Source organism: Asterias rubens, chromosome 15, assembly GCF_902459465.1.
Source record: "Asterias rubens chromosome 15, eAstRub1.3, whole genome shotgun sequence".
In the NCBI taxonomy this organism is placed as follows: Eukaryota; Metazoa; Echinodermata; class Asteroidea; order Forcipulatida; family Asteriidae; genus Asterias; species Asterias rubens.
In genome coordinates this window covers 10,774,006-10,798,274 of record NC_047076.1, presented here as the reverse complement: position 1 = coordinate 10,798,274, position 24,269 = coordinate 10,774,006, and the positions used below count along the sequence as shown (strand labels likewise).

General features: G+C 38.9%; 2 protein-coding genes across 2 annotated transcripts; both read left to right on the top strand.

Annotated features, from left to right (window-relative positions):
* The first annotated feature begins 3,727 nt into the window (after positions 1-3,727).
* LOC117300336 lies at positions 3,728-19,147 on the top strand. The gene is made up of 3 exons (XM_033784088.1): positions 3,728-3,881; positions 15,505-17,612; positions 18,400-19,147. Exons 1-3 carry the CDS (start codon positions 3,849-3,851, stop codon positions 19,007-19,009), a joined length of 2,751 nt encoding a protein of 916 aa, XP_033639979.1. The 5' UTR covers positions 3,728-3,848; the 3' UTR covers positions 19,010-19,147.
* Positions 19,148-20,610: 1,463 nt separating this feature from the next.
* On the top strand, positions 20,611-23,193 carry LOC117300391. Its single transcript, XM_033784173.1, has 2 exons — positions 20,611-21,021; positions 21,735-23,193. Exons 1-2 carry the CDS (start codon positions 20,679-20,681, stop codon positions 22,430-22,432), a joined length of 1,041 nt encoding a protein of 346 aa, XP_033640064.1. The 5' UTR covers positions 20,611-20,678; the 3' UTR covers positions 22,433-23,193.
* The last annotated feature ends 1,076 nt before the right edge of the window (positions 23,194-24,269 follow it).

Genomic DNA, 24,269 nt, shown 5'->3' with positions numbered 1-24,269 from the left:
TTTAAATTAATTAATATATCATGGTATGCATGATATGTTCCTAAATCAATACTACTTGTGTAAGAAGATATCTTACAAGTCCATAAAACTCCCTTCAGTGTTTATCGATCGAAGGAATGTAGGAATTCTAAATCCCACTTAAGTGTCAAAGAAAAGGTTAAGATGGTACTTGCTATTTCTAAAGAAATGCCGGTACTGGCTTGCTGTTAGAGTATGTAATTATAAGATGAATTTCGGCTAATTTATTGATACTTAAAACCAGAAGAAAGGGAGGGGTTTAACCCCCAACTGGGCTCTCCAAAGTGTACTGTCTTTAAAAAAAAATACAATTAGGCCTATCTCGAAGGTAAGAGAAACCTCAGCGACACAAAACCGTACACGGATTGTTTTTCCTGTTTCATTGTTTTTCTTCACTTTTTCTTTCTGTTCACTAGCCACTCGCAAAAAAACTTGCAAAACAAATTTTATAAAAAAGGACTAGTAAGTTTAAAAATACGCATAATTTAAGGAAAATTAAAAGTCAAACGGGAAGGTTGAGGGCAACATGGCCAAGTTTATAACGCCACCACCTTATTTTCATCGATATGAAATAAACTAGTACATATACCTCAACGAGATATCCCTTTTTGTAAAAATAAGTGCAAAAATGATTGCGTGATACGGAAAGTTATCTGGCAACATTACAGAACAAACCCATACCCGCGCTAGGGGGGACGAGGGTGGGAACGAGGCAATAAACAGAACCACCGACCATTGGGATGGGTTACCCTTCGCTCAAATGTACGTAGTATTATCATAGCTCACCATGCACGTGGAATGACTTTAAAAAAAAACGTAAAGAATTTGGACAAGTCGACTCATCCCGGCCCCCAACAAAAATACAATGTCTCAGGTCACAACACATAATTTTAACCCCTTGCAGTTACTGAAAAAAAAGATATTTCACTCACCCTATCATTCTAGTTGTTCCTCAAATTAACCCAGAATCACTCCAAAACGAAAACAACACATGTCCTGAAATATCTTGGGTAGCTCTGTGCACAGCATTAAGGGGGAGCACATGGGAAGATGTATGGGCGGTGTACGCTTCGATAGGCCAGGGTAGTAATCGACGACTCGCTGCTACATGTGCTCGGTTCCACAATACTGCTGACGCAATCTAACACAAAAATGTCTTTGACAAACGGCTGGCTGTGATTGGCCATTACGTCACGATACAGGGGAACTAATGACAGGTTTTGTTGATTTTTTCCAGCCAGGAAATATTTTGAATTTCTGTTTCAGAAATGTAACCGGCCAAGTGCGACCCTACGGAGCCCCAAAAGGGACAGTACAAAAAATTATTAAAAGCAAAAAACAAAGTACACAATTATTTCGTGTACCCTCGAAATAACGTTTCGTGTGTACCCCCCCCCCCCCCAACCTCCCCGAAAAAAATCTCAGCACCTCGAAATAACAAGATGTCATTATTTTGAGGTAACAAACTATATTTCGATTATTCAAATTAATACTCGGGCAATATTTTTGTTTACCATTTCAATCGGTTTTATCTCTCCATTGAGGGGCTCCGTACGATCCAAATTGTTTGACGGAAAAACCACGACCCGTAACTTAACTAGGTTGCAAAGTTCATAAGCTATAAAAAGATGGGCCCGCATCATTAATAATTACGACTCGTGGCCTCTTTAAAAACAGAGAGAATAGCTACAATTCCTTAATACTAAAGGGAAAGATTACGCACATTACTCCAAATCGTCTTAAATCGTTATTGCCGCAGGCTTCGCGGGGCAAGCGTGCAGTACCTTGGGAATCTCACCATCATTTATTTATAAACCATTAATAATTTAAAATAAAACTCGTCATTTGGTCATAAGGAAAGTCCAGGGCTTATAGTCTTCAAAGAATTCCCAAATTTGTTTTAGACTTTGAGATGAGGCCATGATAAGTTGAGGGCGCTGTTTCGAGTCTGAAACTCTCATTAATGCATTGCTTCAGTTCTATTCGTAGATGCACTCGATAAAAATGTCAACCTGAATAAAACAAGTTTGTAACTTCAGTACACAAAAAGCTGTATGTCACACTTTAAATGATTTTGAATTATAGCTAAAAATGATAGTATAAAGTGGTCTTCCTCTCTGACCATGCTTTGACATGACCAATAGCAATAATTCATCAATATCCCAAGGTTAGTCAGGATGCATATCTTCAATAGCGCCATCTCGTGACAAGATTGAACATGTACTTTTTGCTGAGCAGCTCAGAATATCTGGATAAGCAATTAAACATAAAGCTATGACGTCGATAATTTTGGCGCAATCAACGCTCTTTATTTTGTGCATTTGTGTTTTTAGTTCAATATCTGCTACCAGAGACATGTTTATAAACTGATAATACTTCACCAACACTGGTAATTTTACGTGTCCATCCACCGATTACTTTGTTTGTGTTCAAATCAAAAACGCATGTCCATGTTCTTCTTTTCGTGGGCGCTTGTTGATTGTATTCTTTAAATATATTGCCTTTTTATAAAACACTTCCTTGTTGTAAGTAGTGTCGTATAAACAATCATAATAATATCTAGTTAATGTTTATCGGCTCATTACAACATTACAATAACCGTTTCATTCAATGCGCTTTAAGCGGAACAATAACACTGGGTCTTTACTCTTGGCCAATAGCATGTTTTCTTGCTTCAGCTCTATTGGGATACAGCCCAAAGCTGCCGTGGCGTTCCAAAGGCTTTTTCATACACAATATCAACATGATCGCCGGTGTCAGATGCAATTGTGTCCGCCATGCAATACCGTCCGCTCCGGACACTTTTGCATATGCAATCGTGTCCGGGGCTATGTAAAAACCATCCGGCGGACATATGGCTGTACATGTGCGCGCGTAAGCGAGCGTGCATGCACTGAACCTACGTATATTATGCAGCAAGAATATTCACGTATTGTATGGTTGCAGCTTTTAAATACCCAACGGCCGAACTATTCCCATTTCCTTCATTTTATTTTTGCCCTATAACTTTAATCTTTTTTTGCAATTGTATGTACATGTATTGTTATTGTTTTTTGTATGAAGTGGCAGAAGAAAAAATAATAATAATAATGCACTTAGCTTGTAAAAAATTGCGAACGTGTTCCGTCGACCAAGGGCGTTTAATTTACTGAAAGAACTGTTTTGCACGGGACACAACTGCAATTGCAAATGTGTCCGGGCGGACACATTGCATTATGCAAAACCGTCCGGCGGACATTATTGCATAAGAAATAATGTCCTCCGGATAGTATTGCATAGAGGACATAGCGACACCGGTACCCGTTCCTCCGGAGAACCGCCTACAGTAAAACATCGTGATCAAGGGCAGAAGTGTCATGACCAGGATTCGAACCCACAACCCGATGACATAACCACTAGAACTTTAATTCGATGCTCTAAACCACTCGACCATGACCCGCTAATTAATATAATTTCGTATTATTGTTATGTTCATATAACACGGATATTAAAATTACCATAAAACGTTTCGTTTGGTGATATGTTTCCAGCCGTTTCATCATAATTCCAGTATAGCACAACTCCCTAGTCTACCGGCCCACTAACTTGATCATTTACACGTTGCCATGGCAATCAAAGCCTAACAATAAACTGGCTTGATTGGCCTTCTTGGGAAAAAGAGTCGTTTACACTCGGTGCCCACATTCTACATCACCGTGGATGCCGTCAGTTCAGCTTTATTTTCCCCGCGCAGTTTCGATCGAAACGCAACAAAACCACCACTGCTGTAGATCATACCTTGGCTACTGGAGATTTTGTCAACGTGTTATTACAACGTGAACAGAGCGACCATGGACATGGAGGATTATTTTGAAATATTTTACGTAAGTATAAAACAAAATACCGTGCTCCCTTAATGTGAAATTATACAGCCAGGTTTGGTAGAGAGCTGACAAAATAGTTGCAGACAGTAATCATATTTTATGTGATCGAGCATAATGCCTATTATACGAAAATAAATTAAGTTTAATATGTTGTGTGAGTCAAGAGATGGTGAAATACAATGCACAAATTTTCAACCTGCAAACACATTGCCCCGAATTATGGTTGTAACAACCGTAATCAGCTGTTGCGTTTTTTTGCTTGTTCAATGTTTAGTAATTTATTTTTATTTTTATTATTATTATTATTTTTTTTTTTTTTTGGGGGGGGGGGGGGGGCAGGGTGGATAGGTAGCTGGTTATAAGATAAACTTGTTCACAAAGGGAACTAGTTCTTTAATATTACTTCATAACTAGTAAGCCTTTCATACAAGACTAAACATTGACTTTACCAATCCTGTATATATACCTTTAAATAAATTTCGGATTATTTTTCTATCGACTCCTGGATGGTATTTTGGCCGTTGCGTTTATAATAACAAAACGCAGACAATAACAGAGGACGTCGTGAGTTTTTTCTTTCAATATAAGAAAAAAGACTATAAATACTATAATACACACATTACCAAAAATAAACACTTTTGTGATAGGGCATTATTTTTCACATGTCGTCACTAAACAAATAGTTTTTTTTAATCATTGTATTTTTTTTTTTGGTTCGCTTGAAAACCATGGTCTTTTAGGGAACGTCGCTATAATACTGCTATCATTCAGTACCTTCAGAAGTATTATTTTCGTTTATACCTGTGTGTTTTTTTCAAATGTTTTTTTTTTGTAGGGTTCAATTAACACAACCGAAATGATGGTTTAACTAAGAACCAGTGCCAAATATCAAACAATTTTTTTAACACAAAGAGAAGCTTAGGACAAACAAATTATGCTTACATGAATAAGGTATCAGCCAATTATTATGATATTAAAAATACAGTTTCATTTAAGTCATATCTCTATGGTAATTATATTCTACATTGTCTTATAGCCTTGGGTCGATACTTGAAATAATAATAAAAAGTGCATCGTTTATAAGACACTGTGCACCTCTGGTAACTGTTAAAGACCAGTATTCCTACTTGGTGAATCTTAACTAATCTTTTCAAGCATTGATTTTTGAAGTTGCAAGAGAATAATGACGGAAAAAATACCCTTATTGCACAACTTTGTTGCTTTCAGATGCCTACTAAAATGGTTTAGGCCTGAAGTAGGCCTATTTAAGTTGGAGTGGGAAATTTACTCTTTCTCAAAAACTATGTTGCTTTAGAGGGAGCCGTTTCTCACAATGTTTTATATTATCAGTAGCTCTCCATTGCTGGTTACCAATAGTGCACAATGAATTTAAAGGGATGCTGCAGTGAATTAAAATAAAACAGTTAATTTTGCTGTCATTTATTTCTGATATATGTATTGAACCTCAATAAAATATGTTTTGTTTTTTCCCCGACATATCTCACTTGCGTAATTAGCGAATAAGTCATGCCCCCCCTTTTGTGGATTGTTACCGCCCCCCTACCATCGACGTCACGTCGGAAATTCAAAGATATCGTCGGCAAAAAGAGTCTGGTCCCTAACTACACGCGCTTAGGTACCAGGCCACACAGTGCACACGTCTCTATATGCACACAGCCAGGGGGCCCGACGGCTCGGGTTCCCGACATGACGTCACGTTTATGCCCCTTTTAGGGGCGGGGTGGGTTCACGTAATCTCTTGAAAACCTAATCTCTTGCGCATTTAATAAAAAATAATTAAAACAAATTCATGTTTAAAAAGTCATGTTTAATCGTTTAAATTATTAAAAAAAAACACTGCAGCCACCCTTTAAACAATATCGCAGCTCGCAGGTAATATAAAACAATTAATGAGTATTTGTCTTTGTTTTTCTTCTTGTTTACTTGGCCTTTAAGTGGTTTCCATACAAGAGTGGTTTAGCTCAAAACACAAAGCAGTCTGGCTACAACGAATCCTGCTTACTCCTGTTTAATTTTGCGTACTGCATTACTAAGTCGATTATAACACTAACAAACTGCTGCACTGCAATTATTGTATGAAGGGCATAACAATCATTGATGTAGGTATTGATTCTTATTAATTAAGACCATGCAGGATTGAATGCCATGAAACATGCCGTGCATTTAGTGCTGGCCACTTCATTAAGGACCATTTTAATACTAAATATTTACTAATGTTGGTTTTATTAAATAGTGTTCTTCTTGTTTGCCTCACGACTTAATGGGGTGTCAATTACAACACTAGGGTCGGTGAATATCAGACTTATTTACAACAATCAAACCACATTGTAGCAACACATCCGCCAGTACATAAACTTTTAGGTTTATAATGGATTTTCTTTTTTTTTGAAAACCAAAAAGCCGTGTCATTCATCAAAACGGTGTATGACAGAATATGTTAATAATATTTTGACGTAATTTCTACAAAATATGTGAATACAACCATACTGTTTTAGTAATTACTGGTCCTCTGATTGGGTACAATGTTCATACAGACGGTATGTCTGTGTGTGATCATCATTCGTTTATTAATTAATATGGTAGCTGTCATATTCCTCTTTGGAAAATTATAATTTATTTAATAATTTAAACATTCTTTGTGAGGAGAGCTTGAAAACCCTAAAAGCAATTAAGTTAGTGAAATAGCTACGGATCGGTAGTTCTGTTTTATTATGATGAATTTAACTCGTTGTGTTTGGATGTCACTTTTAAAGATTGTCTTTATGGTTTTAAAGTTTTGAAAAGGTGGATAGGTTAAAAACCAAAGATATGGCAACGTTATTTGAAAGTAGTAGGCTCACAAAATGACTGGTGTCCAATTTGAAAGAAAAACTTCTACATCAACCATGCTAAAAAAATATGTCAAACTGGGGACAGATCAAAGTTTGTCGTGTTTTTCACTTAAAGGCAGTGGACACTATTGGTAATTACTCAAAATAATTATTAGCATAAAACCTCACTTGGTGACGAGTAATGGGGAGAGGTTGATGGTGTTAAACTTTGTGAGAAACGGCTCCCTCTGAAGTGCCATAGTTTTTGAGAAAGAAGTAATTTTTCACGAACTTGATTTCGAGACCTCAAGTTTAGAATTTGAGGTCTCGAAATCAACCATCTAAACGCACACAACTTCGTGTGACATGAGTGTTTTTTTCTTTCATTATTATCTCGCAACTTCGATGACCGATTGAACTCAAATTTTCACAGGTTTGTTATTTTATGCATTTGTTGAGATACACCAACTATAGTGTCCACTGCCTTTAAACTTGACCGCGCCTATGTTGATGAAATATTCACCTTTTTTGTTGATAGGTGTTGTCATTCAACAATAGAAGATGGCAACCGATTACCTCTCAAAATATACAATAATAAACTGTGTATTTAATAAAGGGATCAGTTGCTTGCAACGCCTCCGTGGCATGCTGACTGGCCTTTTTCCATAATTGATTTCCTTTCTCTAGTATCATAGTTTTGGGGGTTTGTTTTAATTGTTTGTTTGTTGTTGTTTTGGTGTGGTTTTTTTCCTGAGTGTGTTGTTTACATGCCAAGTATTGCCTGTGTTTTTATCAAAAATTATCAAAATTTGTTGTATAATGTGGTACGTCTACCATTATTAACAACAAGACTTGGTGATGTTGTACACTAAGTGCGATGGCAGAGTTTCGTAGGATTAACGCAATCGAATAGTTCAAAGAACAACACGTCCCTCGTTAAAGGCAGTGGACACTATTGGTAATTACTCAAAGTAATTCTCAGCATATAACCTCACTTGGTAGTGAGTAATGGATGGGGAGAGGTTGGTAGTATAACACATTGTGGACTAATGACGCCGTAAGGAAAGGACGTGCACTAAAAGAGCTCCGCGTCTATTGTGTATTAGTAGGTTCCATCCCAATGATCCATCTTTTGCGGGTCATTCGTCGACCTAGAAGATTTTTTTTCAGGGGGGGGGGGGTTTGGAGGGAGGATTTTTTGTCATCCTCTGTTTGCGGGAAGGGTTTTTGTGTCTTGCGGGATGCAAGGGGTTTGGAGAGTGGGTGGGATCAATGCAAAAATCCAGGGTAGCATTTATTCTTTTCATATCGTCGATTCACTGTGATATTTCTAGCTTGTATTTCGTTTCTTTAATTAAAGAATATTGTTAGTATGCACATGAAAAGTAAGTTTATAATTATTGCCAATACACTCCTTTCTTCCTCACGTAAATACAACTGCGATGGAAAATAGTCAGTTTTCGATAGCCTCGATGAACTGCCGAGGGTTGGGAAACTTAGCCAAGAGAAGAGATGTTTTTCATTTTCTTAAAAGTAAAAAAAATATTCTGTTTATTGTTTACAAGATGTTCATTTTGATAAGGGCATGGAAAATCTTGTCCGGAATGAATGGGGTTTTGAGTTTTTTTAAAGTTCTTTTAGGAGTAATTCCAGGGGAGTTGCTATCCTCTTTAATAACAATTTCGAGTATAAAGTCAAGCGTGTCAAAAATGACGACAATGGTAACTTTTTAATTTTGGATTTGGAAATTGGAGAGTACAATATCTCTCTGATTAACCTGTATGGGCCAAATAATGATGACCCTGGCTTTTATGATGATATATGTACTGTCCTGAATGATTTGGATAATACTCATGCTATTTTATGTGGGGACTGGAACTTGATATTATATGATTTCCTTGATTGTGTTAATTACATTAATTTGAATAATCCTCTGGCTAGAAACAGAGTGCTTAGTTTATGTAACGACTTTGATTTAATAGATGTTTGGCTAGTTCACAATCCAGATTTAAGTAGATACACTTGGAGACAACACCAAACTCCGAAACAATCCAGGTTGGATTATCTTGTAATTTCCTCGGAGCTTAACTCTAAAATTATTAGTAGTGATATTAAGCCAGGGTACAGAACTGATCACTCTTTGGTTGATATTAAATTGGATCTTAGCGACATGGAACCTGGTAAAGGGTATTGGAAATTTAATAATTCACTTTTGACTGATAATACTTACTCCGATTTAGTTAAAGACACTATTGGGGAGTTGGTAGATGAATATGCCGCTTGCCCTTATTTACGCTCCAGCCTAAGAAAAATGCATCCTCGTGACATTCACTTTGTTATTAATGATCAAGTTCTTTTTGAAATGTTATTGATGAAAATTAGATCCAAGACGATCTCCTACGCCGCTTGGAAGACGAAAGAAACCAGAAAGCAGAGTCCATGCTTGAGAAAGAGATTAGTGTTTTTTCTGTTAAAGTTTCGGAGGGTGATCTTGAGTCGGTTGATCTTTTAAATGCTAAGCAGACCGATCTTGTTGCTCTCCGTAAAGCTAAGATGGAGGGTGTTCTAATTAGGTTTAAGACTCGTTGGATGGAGGGTGGTGAAAAACCCTCAAAGTACTTTTTAAATTTGTAGAAGCGTAATTTCGTCAACAAAGCGATGAAATGTGTTATTAATGACGCTAATTGTAAACTTACTAGTTCCAATGACATTTTACAGGAGGCTAGGAATTTCTACCAAAAACTTTATTCTACTCGGAGAGTTGATGATAATATTGATTTAAACTCTATTTTTGCTGCGGCTGACAAGAGTATTCTTTCTGACAACATGCGTGATAGCATTGAGGGGCCCCTGTCCCATGAAGAACTAATGCGAGTGTTAAAAAGGGCGAAAGGGGGGAAGTCCCCAGGCTCAGACGGTTTTAGTTTTGAATTTTATAATTTGTTTGCTCCCGACCTTTCATGGTACCTTTTACGTTCATTAAATGGTGCCTATGTTTCAGGTCAACTTTCGGTCACTCAGAAATACGGGATTATTACTCTCCTGCCAAAAGGGAACAAACCTCGGCAGTATTTGAAAAACTGGCGCCCCATTTCGCTGCTGAACACATCTTACAAAATTGCCTCGGCATGTATTGCAGAGAGAGTGAAATCCTGTCTTCCCTTTATCATTCATGAAAGTCAGAAAGGATTCATGGCAGACCGTTTTATTGGAGAAAATATTAGGTTGTTGTATGATTTACTGAACCTCACTAAATCTAATAGTATTCCGGGTTTACTTCTTTCTATTGACTTTGAAAAAGCATTCGATTCCATTTCTCACGATTTTATTTTTAAAGTGCTCGATAAATTTAATTTCGGTCCCTCAGTTACAAAATGGATCCGGGTACTTTACAACCAAGCCTCGTCTTCAGTTTTAGTTAATGGGTTCCTTTCAGAATCATTCCAGATCGGGAGAGGTTGTAGGCAAGGAGACGGATTAAGCCCTTACTTGTTCCTTTTGTGTGCAGAAGTTTTATCCATGTTGGTATGCAATGACAAAATTCTTGAAGGTATTAAGGTTGAGGGTACAGAATTTCGAATATCCCAGTATGCGGATGATACGGTATTGTTTTTGAATGGCACCGAGAAGTCTTTGCAAGCAGCGTTTAAAATTCTTGACCTATTTGCAAGTATGTCTGGATTGAAAGTTAACATTGAGAAAACGAACGCCATTTGGGTTGGTTCTAAGAAGGGTTGTGGTGAAAAGCTTTGTGAAGAGATTAAGGTGAACTGGGTTGAGGATGAGCACATTTTTAAAATTCTTGGTATTGAGTTTTCTACTGACCTAAATTCCATGGTTTTGTTAAATTACAATTATAGAGTTATTTGTTCCATTCGTGGACAAAATAATCTTCAACTGGTCTAAGAGACACTTAACCGTTCTAGGGAGAATTGCCGTTGTCAAATCTTTACTTTTGTCTAAACTTACTTACCTTGTGTTAACCATCCCCGACCCACCCTGTAATATGATCAAAGAATTAAACACTATGTTCTTTAACTTCATTTGGAAAGGACACGACCGTGTTGCTAAAAACCAAATGATCCAAGATTATGGTCTGGGTGGGTTGCGGATGGTTGATGTCCGTGCTTACACTTTACAAGGCTAACCAGTCGTCAGACTGGTCCACTTTATGTAATCATATTTTTGGCATTACTCGTTTGTTATTATTGGAAGGTGGCTCAGCAAAATTTGTGGGTACGCAAAGAATTTATAATAATTTTTGGCTCGATGTGTTCAAATCGTGGTCTAATTTTACTCGGGTCCACTTACCCACAACTACAGTGGAGGTACTAAAGAGCACGCTTTGGTTTAATGATAAAATTAAAGTTGGTGGGAAGTGTATTTATTATAAACATTGGGAAAGCAAAGGAGTTAAGTTTATTTGTGATCTTATTGACGAGAATGGGGATTTTCTCCCTCTTGAAGATTTCAAGAACACATTTAGTGTCCACACTAACTTCCTGGAGTATAGTGGGGTGTTAAGAGCTATTAAGTCGTCCTTTAAGGACATCTTGATAGAACACTCGCATCTTAATTTTCCTTTTTTACCTTTCAACCTTGAAGTCCTTTTAAAGGACAAAAAGGGGTCACAAAGAATCTATCATGTTTTAGTCCTATCTAAACAGGTCAAAAGGAAATTTATTGACAAGTGGAACGTCAAACTTAATACCAACCTCGATTCTTCGAAGTGGTCTTTGATTTTTAACATTCCCTACTCATGTACTGTGGACACTAAACTAAGATGGTTTCAATTTAGATTAATCCATCGGATCCTGGGCACTAATTCATTTTTGTTTAAAATCAATAAGACCGACACTAATCTCTGTACATTCTGCAAAAAAAAGAAGAAGAGACCATTTTCCATCTTTTCTGTTCCTGCACCCATACTATTTCTTTTTGGTCCTCAGTGTTTTCATGGATAAAAGAACAGACTAATTTCTCCCTTGCAATGGATAACGAAGTCTTTCTTTTTGGTAATACCAAAAATAGCAATGTGGTTAACTTGATCCTGTTGATATGTAGATTTCATGTGTATACAATGAAAATGATCGGGAAACGCCCATCACTTTTAGTTTTAAAACGAGAGGTGAAAAAGTACTATTCAATGGAAAAATTAATGTTTTTTACTAATGGAGTAAACTTCAAGTTTTATCAGAAATGGGACTCATTTTTTATCTTAGGCCAAGGTTAACTTGCTTTTATTGTTAATGGTATTGTTTATTGTATTTGTCATGTAAGAACTGTTTGTACGAATATTGAGACAAGAGACAGTGGAAAATAAATGAGAGTCCCTTGGATTATATAAAAAAAAAAAAAAACATTGTGAGAAACGGCTCCCTCTGAAGTGACGTAGTTTTCGAGAAAGAAGTCATTTTCCACGAATTTGATTTCGAGACCTTAAGTTTAGAATTTGAGGTCTCGAAATCAAGCATCTGAAAGCACACAACTTCGTGTGACAAGGGTGTTTTTTTTTCTTTCATAGTTATCTCGCAACTCCGACGACCAATCGAGCTAAAAATTTAGGTTTGTTATTACTTTATGCATTTGTTGAGATACACAAATTGAGAAGACTGGTCTTAGACAATTCCCAATAGTGTCAATAAAATGAGTCAGCACATGCCGACGGACTCAAAGCAGGGTCAAGTCCATCAAAAGGCTCGACCTTTCCATCTACATGCATGTTCTGTCGTTCATTGTGTTCATAATAACGTGTTAGAATCATAATAAGCATGTGGGTCGATTTCTACATGTGCCGAATTCCCATGATGTTCACATTACACGAAATGAGTGAAATATCAAGTACACAATGATCATCGGTTAGACATCAAGGGTCCAATTTCATCGAGCACAAAAAGTATGCTTACCATAATATCGGATTAGTGATTGGTATCTTACCTCGTGTACTTGATCCTAAAACACATGCTTGTGCAATTTTTTTATTTATTTTTTGCAAATGTGCAGCTATACGTTTTAAAGTTTGATACCTAATTCCTTAGTAGCACCATTTAATGGTTTACAAGTTACTATGGTGCAATATGTTGCCGATCAAACCAAGAACACCAGGGCGAGCCCCTTCTGTTTAGGATAAGTGCACTGGGTTATTATTTATGTGCATTACACAACACACGTGACCAACGGCTTTACGTCCCACTGGGTCTCGAACCCACACTCTGCTGATACGAAACACCAGAGCTTGAATCCGGTGTTCTTATCCACTCGGGCCACGATGGACGGACCACACAAACAGTCGCAGCCATTGGGGCGTGTATACAACTATACAGTCAGGGAACTCATGTGGAACCGTTATGTGTATGGTTAATTAGCGATACCAAGGGAAATTAAATTTTTATTTTTTCCAGGAATATTTTACAAAATAGTGAATATTTATGAGTGCAACGACGTAAATATTTTTAATGAGGAGAAGATGGAATATTCCATTCAGCGAGGCGAAAACGAAATTTTAGTTTTCAACAAATGAAAATGTTCTTTCAGTTGCACGAATGCCTTAAATAATAATTATTTATTTTGTACATCATCCAAGATATTTGTCATTTGGCATAAAATACTGACAACAATTCACAAGCGTGTGTTCAAGGATTCACTAAAACAAGTGTATTGTGTAATGATGTACACCGACGGACTTCTAGTATAAGACAAACTGACGCGTTTCACCTGTGTGTGTGGGTTTTTTTTCTTTTTCTTTTTTTAACTTAGCGAGTAATATCAAAATGTGTTTTCGGTCTAGTTGCAAACATGTTGCCCGTTTGAGGGCTAATAGCTATGTATGGTTTATTAAAACTGTCATTGCAGCACAAATGCTGAATGGCAACAATGAGTGGAAAGGGCTTCATTGTTAATAATATCATTATTAATATCATTATTAAGCCATAATTTTTACATTGAAAAACATCACAACTGGAAGTCAATTAAGCCACTACATTGTAACTGAAAAGGAACAGAAAAATTACATCAACAAAAACAAATTAATAAAAGTTCAATGATGTTAAGATTCTAAGCATTATTAGATAAGAGTATCGTTGTGGGGCACCAATCCAAAGACAATAATTATAACAATGCACATTACCCTACGAAATCATAAGCTTGAAAGGCTTAGTAGTACATTGGAAGGGTGCAAGGGCATTCGTTTCCCATGGCAAATTTAGCTGGTACCTTTGTCTATATCACTGATGATGTTACTTATACTGAAATACACATGCACTATACATGACCTTCCAGCTAATTGCTCGTATCCAAATTGGCATCACCATCGCCATGACAACGGCGAGCGTTTGGTTACGGTTCGGTTGGGTTTAAATGTTTTATAACAAAAGATAAAATTATCATTATTACATTTTTTACAAAGACATGCTTTTGAGGAGAGTGCTATAATACAGCGGACAGTTGTTTATGTAATGTATATTGAAATACATTCTTATAACAACTATAGGAACTGCACTTTTCCGTTTCTTCTTATAATTATTTCAATAATTAAAATTATAATAATATTCACAGCCAAAGACAAAAACAAGTCAGTTTCGTTTAAGAGACGCTCTGGTTAATTCACGATTGTTTTATCTTTTAGCTATTGTTGCATCAAATTCTTTTTCACAATCGGGTTTGTTTTAAACATTCTTATACATTCAAGACTTCAATACCGAAGCTCGTAACCTTGGTGTGATATTCGACTCTTCAATGACCTTTAGTTCGCATTATGTTTCGTATTGGTCGTTCTACGGCATTTAACATTCGTAATAATAGGCAAAGCAATGAAATTGTTGACACAAAATGCAACTGAGTAGATAGTCCACTCTGTCGTAGTTTCTAGACTTGATATGTGTATGTTTTTCCTCGTACTCAAATTAAACGTCTTCGGGGTATTCAGAACTAGTCTTCATGGTCGTGGTTTTACCTTTGACTAAAAAGTCATGCCCTGCCATTTATAACGCCGATTTTAAATAATAAAATACATTGGTTACCTAGGGCGGTTATACAAGGGGGAGGGGGACGGGGCCGTGCCACCCCCCCCCCCCCCTGATTTGTTGTTTACTATTAGGCATAGTAGTATTTCTATGTGATATAAACTTGGCCTTTTATGTCTTTAAGATGTTCTATGGGTGAAAATATTTGTTGACATTTGATATTTTACTCAAATGTAATTTAAAGTCACCTGGAAGTGGTATTTTTTCAAAATAAAGCTTTTGTCTCTAATATATGTGTTTTGACGAGTGGAATGTGAATAAACAGTTAACTAAGGTTTTAAAAAAATCAGTTCTTATGTTATTTACAAATTTAAGAGTAGACCCCGACCCGAGAGGGCGCTGTTCGTGACGTCAATCGAGGCAGACTTTGCCTGTAATGCGTAGAGTAAACATAATTGCAAAGTACGTACGGACCAAGTCGTAAGTTTGTACGTTTCTGAATGCAGAAAAACACTTTTTGAAATGTACCAACTCACGACTTGGACGTACATGTACTTTGCACGTGTGTTTACTATACGCATTGCAGGCAAAGTCTGCCTCGATTGACGTCACAAAAGGGGTAGGCGGAGTCAGCCCCTAAACAACGTTATATATTTTTTAAACATATAAATCGTGACAAACAATTACTAAAAAAAATTGTTTTATTGTTCGTAAGCATATACTCTTATGTTTGAAAGAAAAAAAATTATATTTCCAGGTGACTTTAAAGGTTTTGTGAGCTGCAGAAGAATATTTCATTTTGTACTTTTCGTTTTTTATTTTCTTCTCTAGACGCATCCCGATGAGATGATCGGTGCAAGTCGACAGAAGCAAAACTACGCCATGCACAGACAGCTCAGCGATTTCGAAAGATACATCCAAAGAGCCGATAACCTCTTCTCCATCGAGAGACTTTACCGGGAGCTCAAGTGCATCGTGCCCCCGAACCAGACCGTCAACTCACTCCAGACCCTCCGCCAGGTCGTACACAGAGCTCCTCGGTCGACACACCGACGAATCAGCAACATCTTCTTCAAAACCTTCTTCGAGTATGTGGGTTACCTCAGACGGTTGTCCAGGGTCTTCAAAGAGAGAATCCACACCGTGTTATTCGACTTCTTCTACGATACGATGTTTATTAGACTTCAGAATACAGAAGCGAAGGGCACGGGGGCGAAGAAGGGCAAGTCGTCCAAGAAGGGACCTGCTCAAGATTTAGCACCAGACGTGGCTTCTGAAGTAGGGGAGCTTTGTCAGCAGTTGTCATGCACCGTTGACGGTATAGAAGAGACTATCTCGTCTTGGGAGAAGCTACTTGAGGAGACGGAAGTCGATTCAACTCTCTTTGACGCCAGCTCCGAGCACAGCATCAGCCAGTTCAAGGACTGTACGAGGTTTCAGAGTATTCTAAGGCTTGTTCCGGACGTGCTTAATAAGAGCCGTATGGCTGTCATATTTGCAAGGGCGTGGTGGTACAAGGCAGAGAAGATTCGGCGAAAGCTTGGCCCGAATTCTGAATGTGGTAGTGACTGGTCATCGCCAGACTCCGACTTACCTGTAATGCCTAAGACCGTTCCGAAAAACAGCAAAAGACAGAAAGAGGAAACTCATGTCAAGGATCAACCCATGACACAACCAGCTGTGTTCAGACGACAAATAAAGAAGGTAAGAAGCATGGAAGAGCTAGATGCCGAAAGGAAGGAGCTTGTCAAACAAAGAAGGGCACCCTTACGCAATAAACCAACCAATCCAGCCGGTCGCAGTGAAAAGGCTTTGGATAAACCCGATGTCGGCAACCAAGGGGCAAAGCAGCAAAAAGAGCAGCCGGGAAACGAAGAGTCCTTCCCCAAAAGGGCGATTCCAAAAAAACAGTCGAAGAATCCCTCTCATTCAGAAAAACCTGTTGGAAGCCGAAAGGGCCAAAAAAGAGGAGAAACTATTCCAGAACCAATTTCAGAAGAGTCTGCAGGACCAGGCGCTGCTGAAGAACCAATGCCTCATAATGTTAGCCAACAGCCCCGGAAAGCAAGACCTGCAGGTCAAATCCAAACGAAAGGCACTCAGAGAAACAAAGTCAAGCCTTCTCCTCCTACCTTGAGGGATCACGATCGTGGTGGGAGAAATAAAAGTGAACCAGAACCAGAAACGTTGGGAGATGAACAGATAGTTGAAAGCCAGACGACGAACCGAGCTAGCACAGTCACTAAAGAAAGAAATCAGAACAGATCAAAGCAGTTGAAGCAGGAGTCTACTACCATCAGAGGCAAGAAGCAGATGCAACAAGAAAATCAAAGTACTGGAGATACAGTGGTAGAGGACAACAGGAACATGAAACAGAAACACACTCCCAACAGAAACAACCAGAAGGCATCGAACGAGCAGCATGGCAAAAAACAGCACCCTGCCGAAACCGTCCCTACAAAAAAGACGAACAGATCTAAAGACGGCCCAAAACAACCCCCTGAAGAATATGTCCCAACTAAAAAGATCCACAAATCGAAAGCCTCTTCAGTTCACACGAGGAAGGCAAAAGACAACGCCAACCCACCTCCTAAATCAAACAAACATGACACCGAAGGCGAGCAGTCTGATGTCGACAACCTCACTTGGCAAGAGAAGAAACTTGAGAAGCTGCGTCAGAAATTTGACGAAGCAATCGAGGGCAAGGAGATTCAACATGCAGCTTTTCAACTCATGGTCGGGCAGAAAGAAAGCTTGATTCGAGACATTGAGAAATACCACGGCTACTACCGGCACAACCGTATACTGAAGGCACGAGTGATTCTCCTGATAGGTAAAACGAGGGAGTGGAAGGAAGAGACCAAGTTGTTGGACTACCAGTGCAGACTTCTCAAAGAAGACCTGGACCTAGAAATGCAGATAGATGCCTCTTTCATCAGGTAAGTAGCCTATGTCAATGCAATGCATTTGTTGCTTGGAGAGCCGCGATCCCAAGCGACTGGAGCGTGAGTGGTCTCCTGTTCCAGTCGCTTTGGATCACGGCTCTCCAAGCCACGAATGCCTTGACAAAAGGCTAATAGGTATACAGGCAAGAAACTTGTTGGTAGCAAAAACATTCATTTTTTCCGCCTGGCGTCGTTAAACATCTTTTGCAGTGGTTCAGTGATGATGTTTCTTTGTTTCAAGACTATAGGCGAAGTTCTGCCAGTTGTTTCTCATTTCCTCTCATCCCAATATGTCCTTGTGTGTCGTCTCAGTTAGTGTAGATCCTAATGAAAAGTTCATTGCCACCAGGTAGTACAACATCCTAACCATGAGGTAATGCTCTGGGAGACACCTATTTACAGATGTCCAATGTTGAGGTGGTTGTACTATTATTGGACAAGCATGTTGGTGGTCGGTGCAGCCCTTTTCGGTTGCATTCATGAGGCCACCGGGTGATTGTTACGACAATGTGATCGTACAAATTAATCAATTCCATTGTTTTGGGCAAATTTCAAACTTCCTTTTCTCTTCCTAGTGTAAACATGAAAAATACCTGCTCGCGCAGCGTTTAAAAGGCCTCCTTTTCAAACAACTTCTCGGCGAAAAAGCAAACCTTGAATTTACATTATTCGAATCAAACATCACCACTGTGATTACAGACGTGTAGAATCGTATGTTCGTTGCTCTTGAAAGGGAAAGTCACCTTAATTTCAGGTTCTTGTTATGGTTTCAATTTAACAGTTCCAATGATGAACTCCAAGACAAAATAGACGTCTTGGCCACGATGGTTGAAGACGAGCGAATGGAACTCAAGCAGCTGGAGAGGGATCTTGGTTTCATGAAACAGGCAACGATTCATCGCGGAATCCCATACGACTCAGACTACGATGACCTGTTGGAGTTCGGGAATTTCAAGCGGTACGGCTACCGGTACCAGGCCCTTGGCGGTAGCCTTCGACCTTCGAGGAACCTAAAACTGCTGCCGTGGAACGCAGATCCTTTCATCGGGAAGAGCTTACAGAGTCAATATGAGAAAGGCACATGGAGGTCGATGGAATCTCTGTCGAGTCACGGTAGCAGTCTTGGCTTCTCGTACGGTGGGGCCACCGAGGAGGACGACACGGGAGGGGATTCCGGCTTCACGCGGGACAGTGATGAGCCAGACCTGAACGAAAAACCAGGGGTTAAGTCCAAGCAGGCAGCCGTGCGAGGGAAGACATCAGACCGCTTGAAGGAAGCAGCCGATGAGCTCGAGTACGAGCAAGACTCGTCGTCGGATACTGAAGACAACACCGAGAACGGTCCCCGTATATACGATCGGAAAAGGGAGCTCCCGTTCATCCCCGTATAATAAAAGTATAATTATTGATAATGGGGGACCCAAAAGTCTGAACCAATCGATCAATTTTTAACAACATTTTATTTCCATACAAACATTATAAGCAATTTGATTTTACAAAACTGAAATTGTGCGGAGGCATGACCCATTAAAGGAATACGTTGCCTTGGATCGGACGAGTTGGTCTATAAAAAGCGTCTGAAACCGTTTGTTATAAAATGCATATATTATGATTAAAAAGATGTAAAAGTAGAATACAATGATCCACACAAACATGCCTCGAAATTGCACGGTTTTCCTTTCACCTCGTCGACTAACACGGGCGGCCATTTAGGGGAGTCAAATCTTTGACTCCCATAAAATTAATGGCCGACAGTGTTAGTTCGCACAGTAAAAGGAAAACCACGCAATTTTGAAGCAAATTTGTGTAGATCATTGTATAATTCTTTTCAATCATATACATTTTATAACAAACGGTTACAAACACTTTTTATAAACCAACTCGTCCAATCCAAGGCAACGTGTTCCTTTAAAAGCAACAGCTTGTAGGCCTACTATGATGGGATGCCTTTTGTACAGAGCAAAAAATGGTGGAATAGTACTTTTTAGAATAAACATGAAATAAGGACAATTTATTAATAACAAGATCACAACGGAACGGATAAACGAGCGTAAAAAACAAACGACCAAACAAACAAACACCCGAAAACAAACAAAAACAAACCAATAAAAAGTGCACGAACCACACGATTGGTCCCGACGAACGGTTTAACCAAGATGAATAATATTATTTGCTTGCCTATGAAGCGAAGACAACTGTAGCAGGGATGGCGTTTTAGGCAACTAAAAATGGCTTGACATTATTTTTTCTTTGTAAATTTGAACTAATTTAAGACCGTGTGATCAAATTATGTTAAAATTGTTGACACAAGCTCCTCACAGTATAAACATAATCAGACACAGTATGGATTAGTCAGTTTGGGGTCGAATTACTGGGTGCGTTCGAAAAGCTTCCCTGTGCCGACCCCGCAGTGCTCACTCGGGTGAGCACCTGACAAGAGCTAATCGAACGATCACACTCGATCACCCTCTCGCGGAGATGGCATGCACCCCCGTCACCCCCAAATGACCCACACTCCACAAGCAGTGCTGGGGGCTGACCCGGGTGAGCCCCGTCAAAGCTACATGTATTCGAACGTACCGGGGGCAGACCGGGGTGTCGACCCGTACCAAGCCCGGGGAAGCTAAACGATCGCACCCACTTGAAACCCGGAAACCCGGTGTCATACGCAAACAGCGCCCTCACTTTAGAAAAGGTAATTTTATGAAAAATAGGACCAAGGTTGTCCAATGAATGTTGGGCTGTGTCCGAAACGACGACTTCGGCTACAGCTATGTCTAGATCAGCGCGTCTACCAGTGTTGAAGAATAGGCAGGCGCGCGCGATCTAACCGTAACTGTAGCCGAAGTCGCCGTTTCGGACACAGACCTTTTCGCAAATACTGGGGCGCGCGCGTAAAGCTTGGAATTAGGTGCATTGTGGTCTAGCTGGTATCCAAATTTGATCCATATCTATCCCACAATGCACCTCATTCAACAGTCTGCGCTTGCGCATTGGTATTTGCGATAAGGTGCTATTCACAAAGTGCGCTATTCGTAACAACGTGTTGTTGTTGACAAAATGGCAGAAAAAGACAGCGAGAAGCAGTTTAAATTACGGTGTTATGCCCATTCATCTGATTCCAATGAAGCTATAAAACCTATTACTGAAACAACGTGGACAAAATTCACACAATGTGTTCAGACTTGGCAGAAGCTTGACGGGAAATTCGGTGAAATAGCGAGGTGTTTCTTGCAAAATCATGGCGGCGATGATGATACAGATTGCGCTGCATTACCGATACCTAACGATGGTGGTTTTCATCGGAAGTGCTACCAATTATTCACTGATATTTCAAAGTTACAACGGGCTGTACGGACCAAGGAGAACCGAGATAAGGAGCCAGCCAAGCTTGAGGCTAAAGGTTAGAGACTTGTTTCAATCGAACATTCAAGTCACTCATACTTTGCGTATTTTCTAAACTCTCTCTGACTGAGAGAGACTCAGCAGAGAGTCTCTCAACTCGAGTCTAGGGAGACTACCTTACTGCTGTTCCGCCCCAACTTGATAATCGTCCCTGAGTACTGCGATATTACTGAATAAATGTAAGGTTTTGTATTGTGCTTGTAGACAGTGTGTGGTGGTTTTTTAAGGCATTGGAAATGTTTTGCTTTTGTAAACTACAACAGTTTGAGTGAAATACATCATCATATATACAAAAACTACAAACGAATGTGCTCAGTTATATTATTTCCAAGAAATGAAAAATGCAATTTAGTTTATAATATATAGCATTAATTTGTCAGTAAACATTTGTCTCAAAAAAAGTCTAGTTGTCCGGCCTGTCAAGTTGTCCGGACCGACAAGTTGTCCGGACCGTTCAGTTGTCTAAACTTTTTAAACTGTTTACAGTTGAGTTGTTTCAACCGTTGAGTTTTCCGAATCGTTGAGTTGTCTGACCACCGTAATACAAATTTACTTTGGTTTGAGCATAGAGCAAGGATGGTTTGAACAATGAGTGCCGTTCAAAGATTTGTTATTTTATGCATGTTAGGTACACCTGATCATTGGTGCAAAAAGTATTAAATGCAAATTAAATTTATTTGATTATACAAATTTCTTTTTATCCCCTAACAGATCTCATGAAATCATCTTGCATCGTAAAGAAGGACTCAGAACCTCCCAGAAAGAAAGTTCGAATGATCCATCACTCCAGCTCTACTTTGAACATGTTGATAGAGGAAACATTATCATCTACTCATACTTTACCGAGAATTTGCATCCTTTGCCATGGAAATCAGTACCGCAGAGGTTGCGATGGCATAAACAAGCAACAACCACTTAGTCAATGTACATCTACTGATGGCGGGAAACTCTTGAAAGCTGCTCAACTGAAGAAAGATGAGAATCTGCTCCTTCACATTGAAAATAAAGACTGTGTTGCCATGCAGGTTAGGTACCATTCAGTGTGTTATGGAAACTATACAAAATGCGTGACTAAACAAGTTTCAAAACCACCACGGGATCCTCTCTACTTTCAATCTTTCAAGGTCTTCTGCGAGAAGTACATAGTTTCCCAAATCATCAATGACAAACAAGTGTTAAGAATGTCAAAACTCAAGAGAGAGTTTGATAAAGTTGTACGTGAAGTTGACGATGATGATTCATCAACGTATAGAGCGTCGAGCTTAAAGAATCGCTTGAAGAAAACATTCCCAGAACTATGTTTCATGAAGCCTAAAGGGGTATATACAAGTGAGTTCGTGTATGTTCTACCAAAAGGATTGGAGATTCTACCATGCACTGAAGGAGGATGGAAAATTAACATGCGCTAAAGGACATGGATTCAAAAGCGGGCGCTTTATTAAGAAATTTTTACACGATTTGCCATATGGGGGATAGAATCTCTGGAGGAACAGAATCTCCTGCCACACTGGTACCTAAACAAAAACAGTTATTTACAAAAAGTAGCACTGTTGTAGTGATCACACCCAATCTTTGTGGTCCAAACTCACAAATACGTATGCTGAACTCTCACATACACAGCACGAGCATGCAATAATAAGTGTGACAGCTTATGAGTCAACTCGGTCCCAAGTCAACTCGGTCCCAAGTCAACTCGGTCCCAAGTCAACTCGGTCCGTGTGGTTGACGGGAAGTAGTTGTATGTTTTCTTTGAAATAACTAATGTCCTTGGACTTTGTACATAAAATGGGACAAGTGTGCACCGATGTTCGGGGTATAATATTCAATGCCTTCAATAGCGACCCATTTGTTTCTGTATTCAACATTCACTTTTGAAAATCTTACCGATCGTGTTGGCAAATAAATTTCTAATAAAAAAAGTCTCTTTGCTTCCAACCAGAGTATTGTTTTCTGTATGGCTCTTAACAATTCATTAATTGACAAACATTAATAATTTAATCCTCTTTGATTTCTTTTCAAGTAACTTGCATTTAAAATTAAATAGTGTAAAAACAGTTGACTTGGGACCGAGTCGACTTGGGACCGAGTCGACTCTGGACCGAGTCGACTTGGGACCGAGTTGACTTGGGACCGAGTTGACTTGGGCCCGAGTTGACTTGGGACCGAGTTGACTTGGGACCGAGTTGACTTGGGCCCGAGTTGACTTGGGACCGAGTTGACTTGGGACCGAGTTGACTTGGGACCGAGTTGACCGGTACCCGTGTGACAGAGCCCTTTAAAACTTCTGTTTGTGATGCAACAGTCGAAGCTTGCACGTCCACAAGCAGACTACATGTATTATCATGATGGCAGTACCCCCTTTAGAGCGCCAGTACACTAATCTGGAGTTCAAATCCACATGTAAATTGTTCCCCGTTCACCTCAAAATATGATAAATCCATTAACTTAATTTGTTTAAGTGAATTTAATTAAACTATTTTGATTTTCCTTTCAACAGAATGAGTTGTTGATCCCTTTAAAGATGCTACAATGTATGTCAGATTTTTGGCCCCAAACATTGAAAAATAGATTTTTTTGAGTGAATGGTATTTCAAAGAGTATCACCCGCTCTAACGAAAAAAAAGTTAACTTTTAATTTTAAGGGTCAGGAACCATGACAAAAATTTAAAACGTTTCTTATAAAACACTATAGAATTGGTCTCGTGATATATTGTCGGGATTCCCAACGAAAACTAATTTTGAGCACTTTATTTTACTGCTACTAATAATTGGCAGACTTTTTTGAGCAATGGCTCAAATGAAAGCTTGTAACTTTCTCGACACCCATCAAAATACCTATTGAATTTTAAATCAAAATTTTTAGGTCAAATCGACCAACAATCTGACACAGCATCTTTTATGACAAATATTTTGTCAAAATTTTGTTGTGAAAGTTATGTAAAATCTGTAGCCCTATTTCTGTAGCCCTATACATGTAGATTGTTTCTCAAGTACAGAATTTATCACTGACAAATTAAAAACTTGACATTATATATATGTAAAATCGAAAATTTGCACTTTGACTGCCTTTTTATTTAACTGTTGGTGTCTCAGCTTTTCACTGCAATTTAAAGGAATGGATTTAATGTACTGTATGTCCCCAAAATGTGAACAGATATCCTAACCATAGACTTGTTTTTAATCTTTTAACTTTAATTGATCTGTAAAGATGTGATCTTATTTGTTTGTTAAACTTAAAAAGTTACA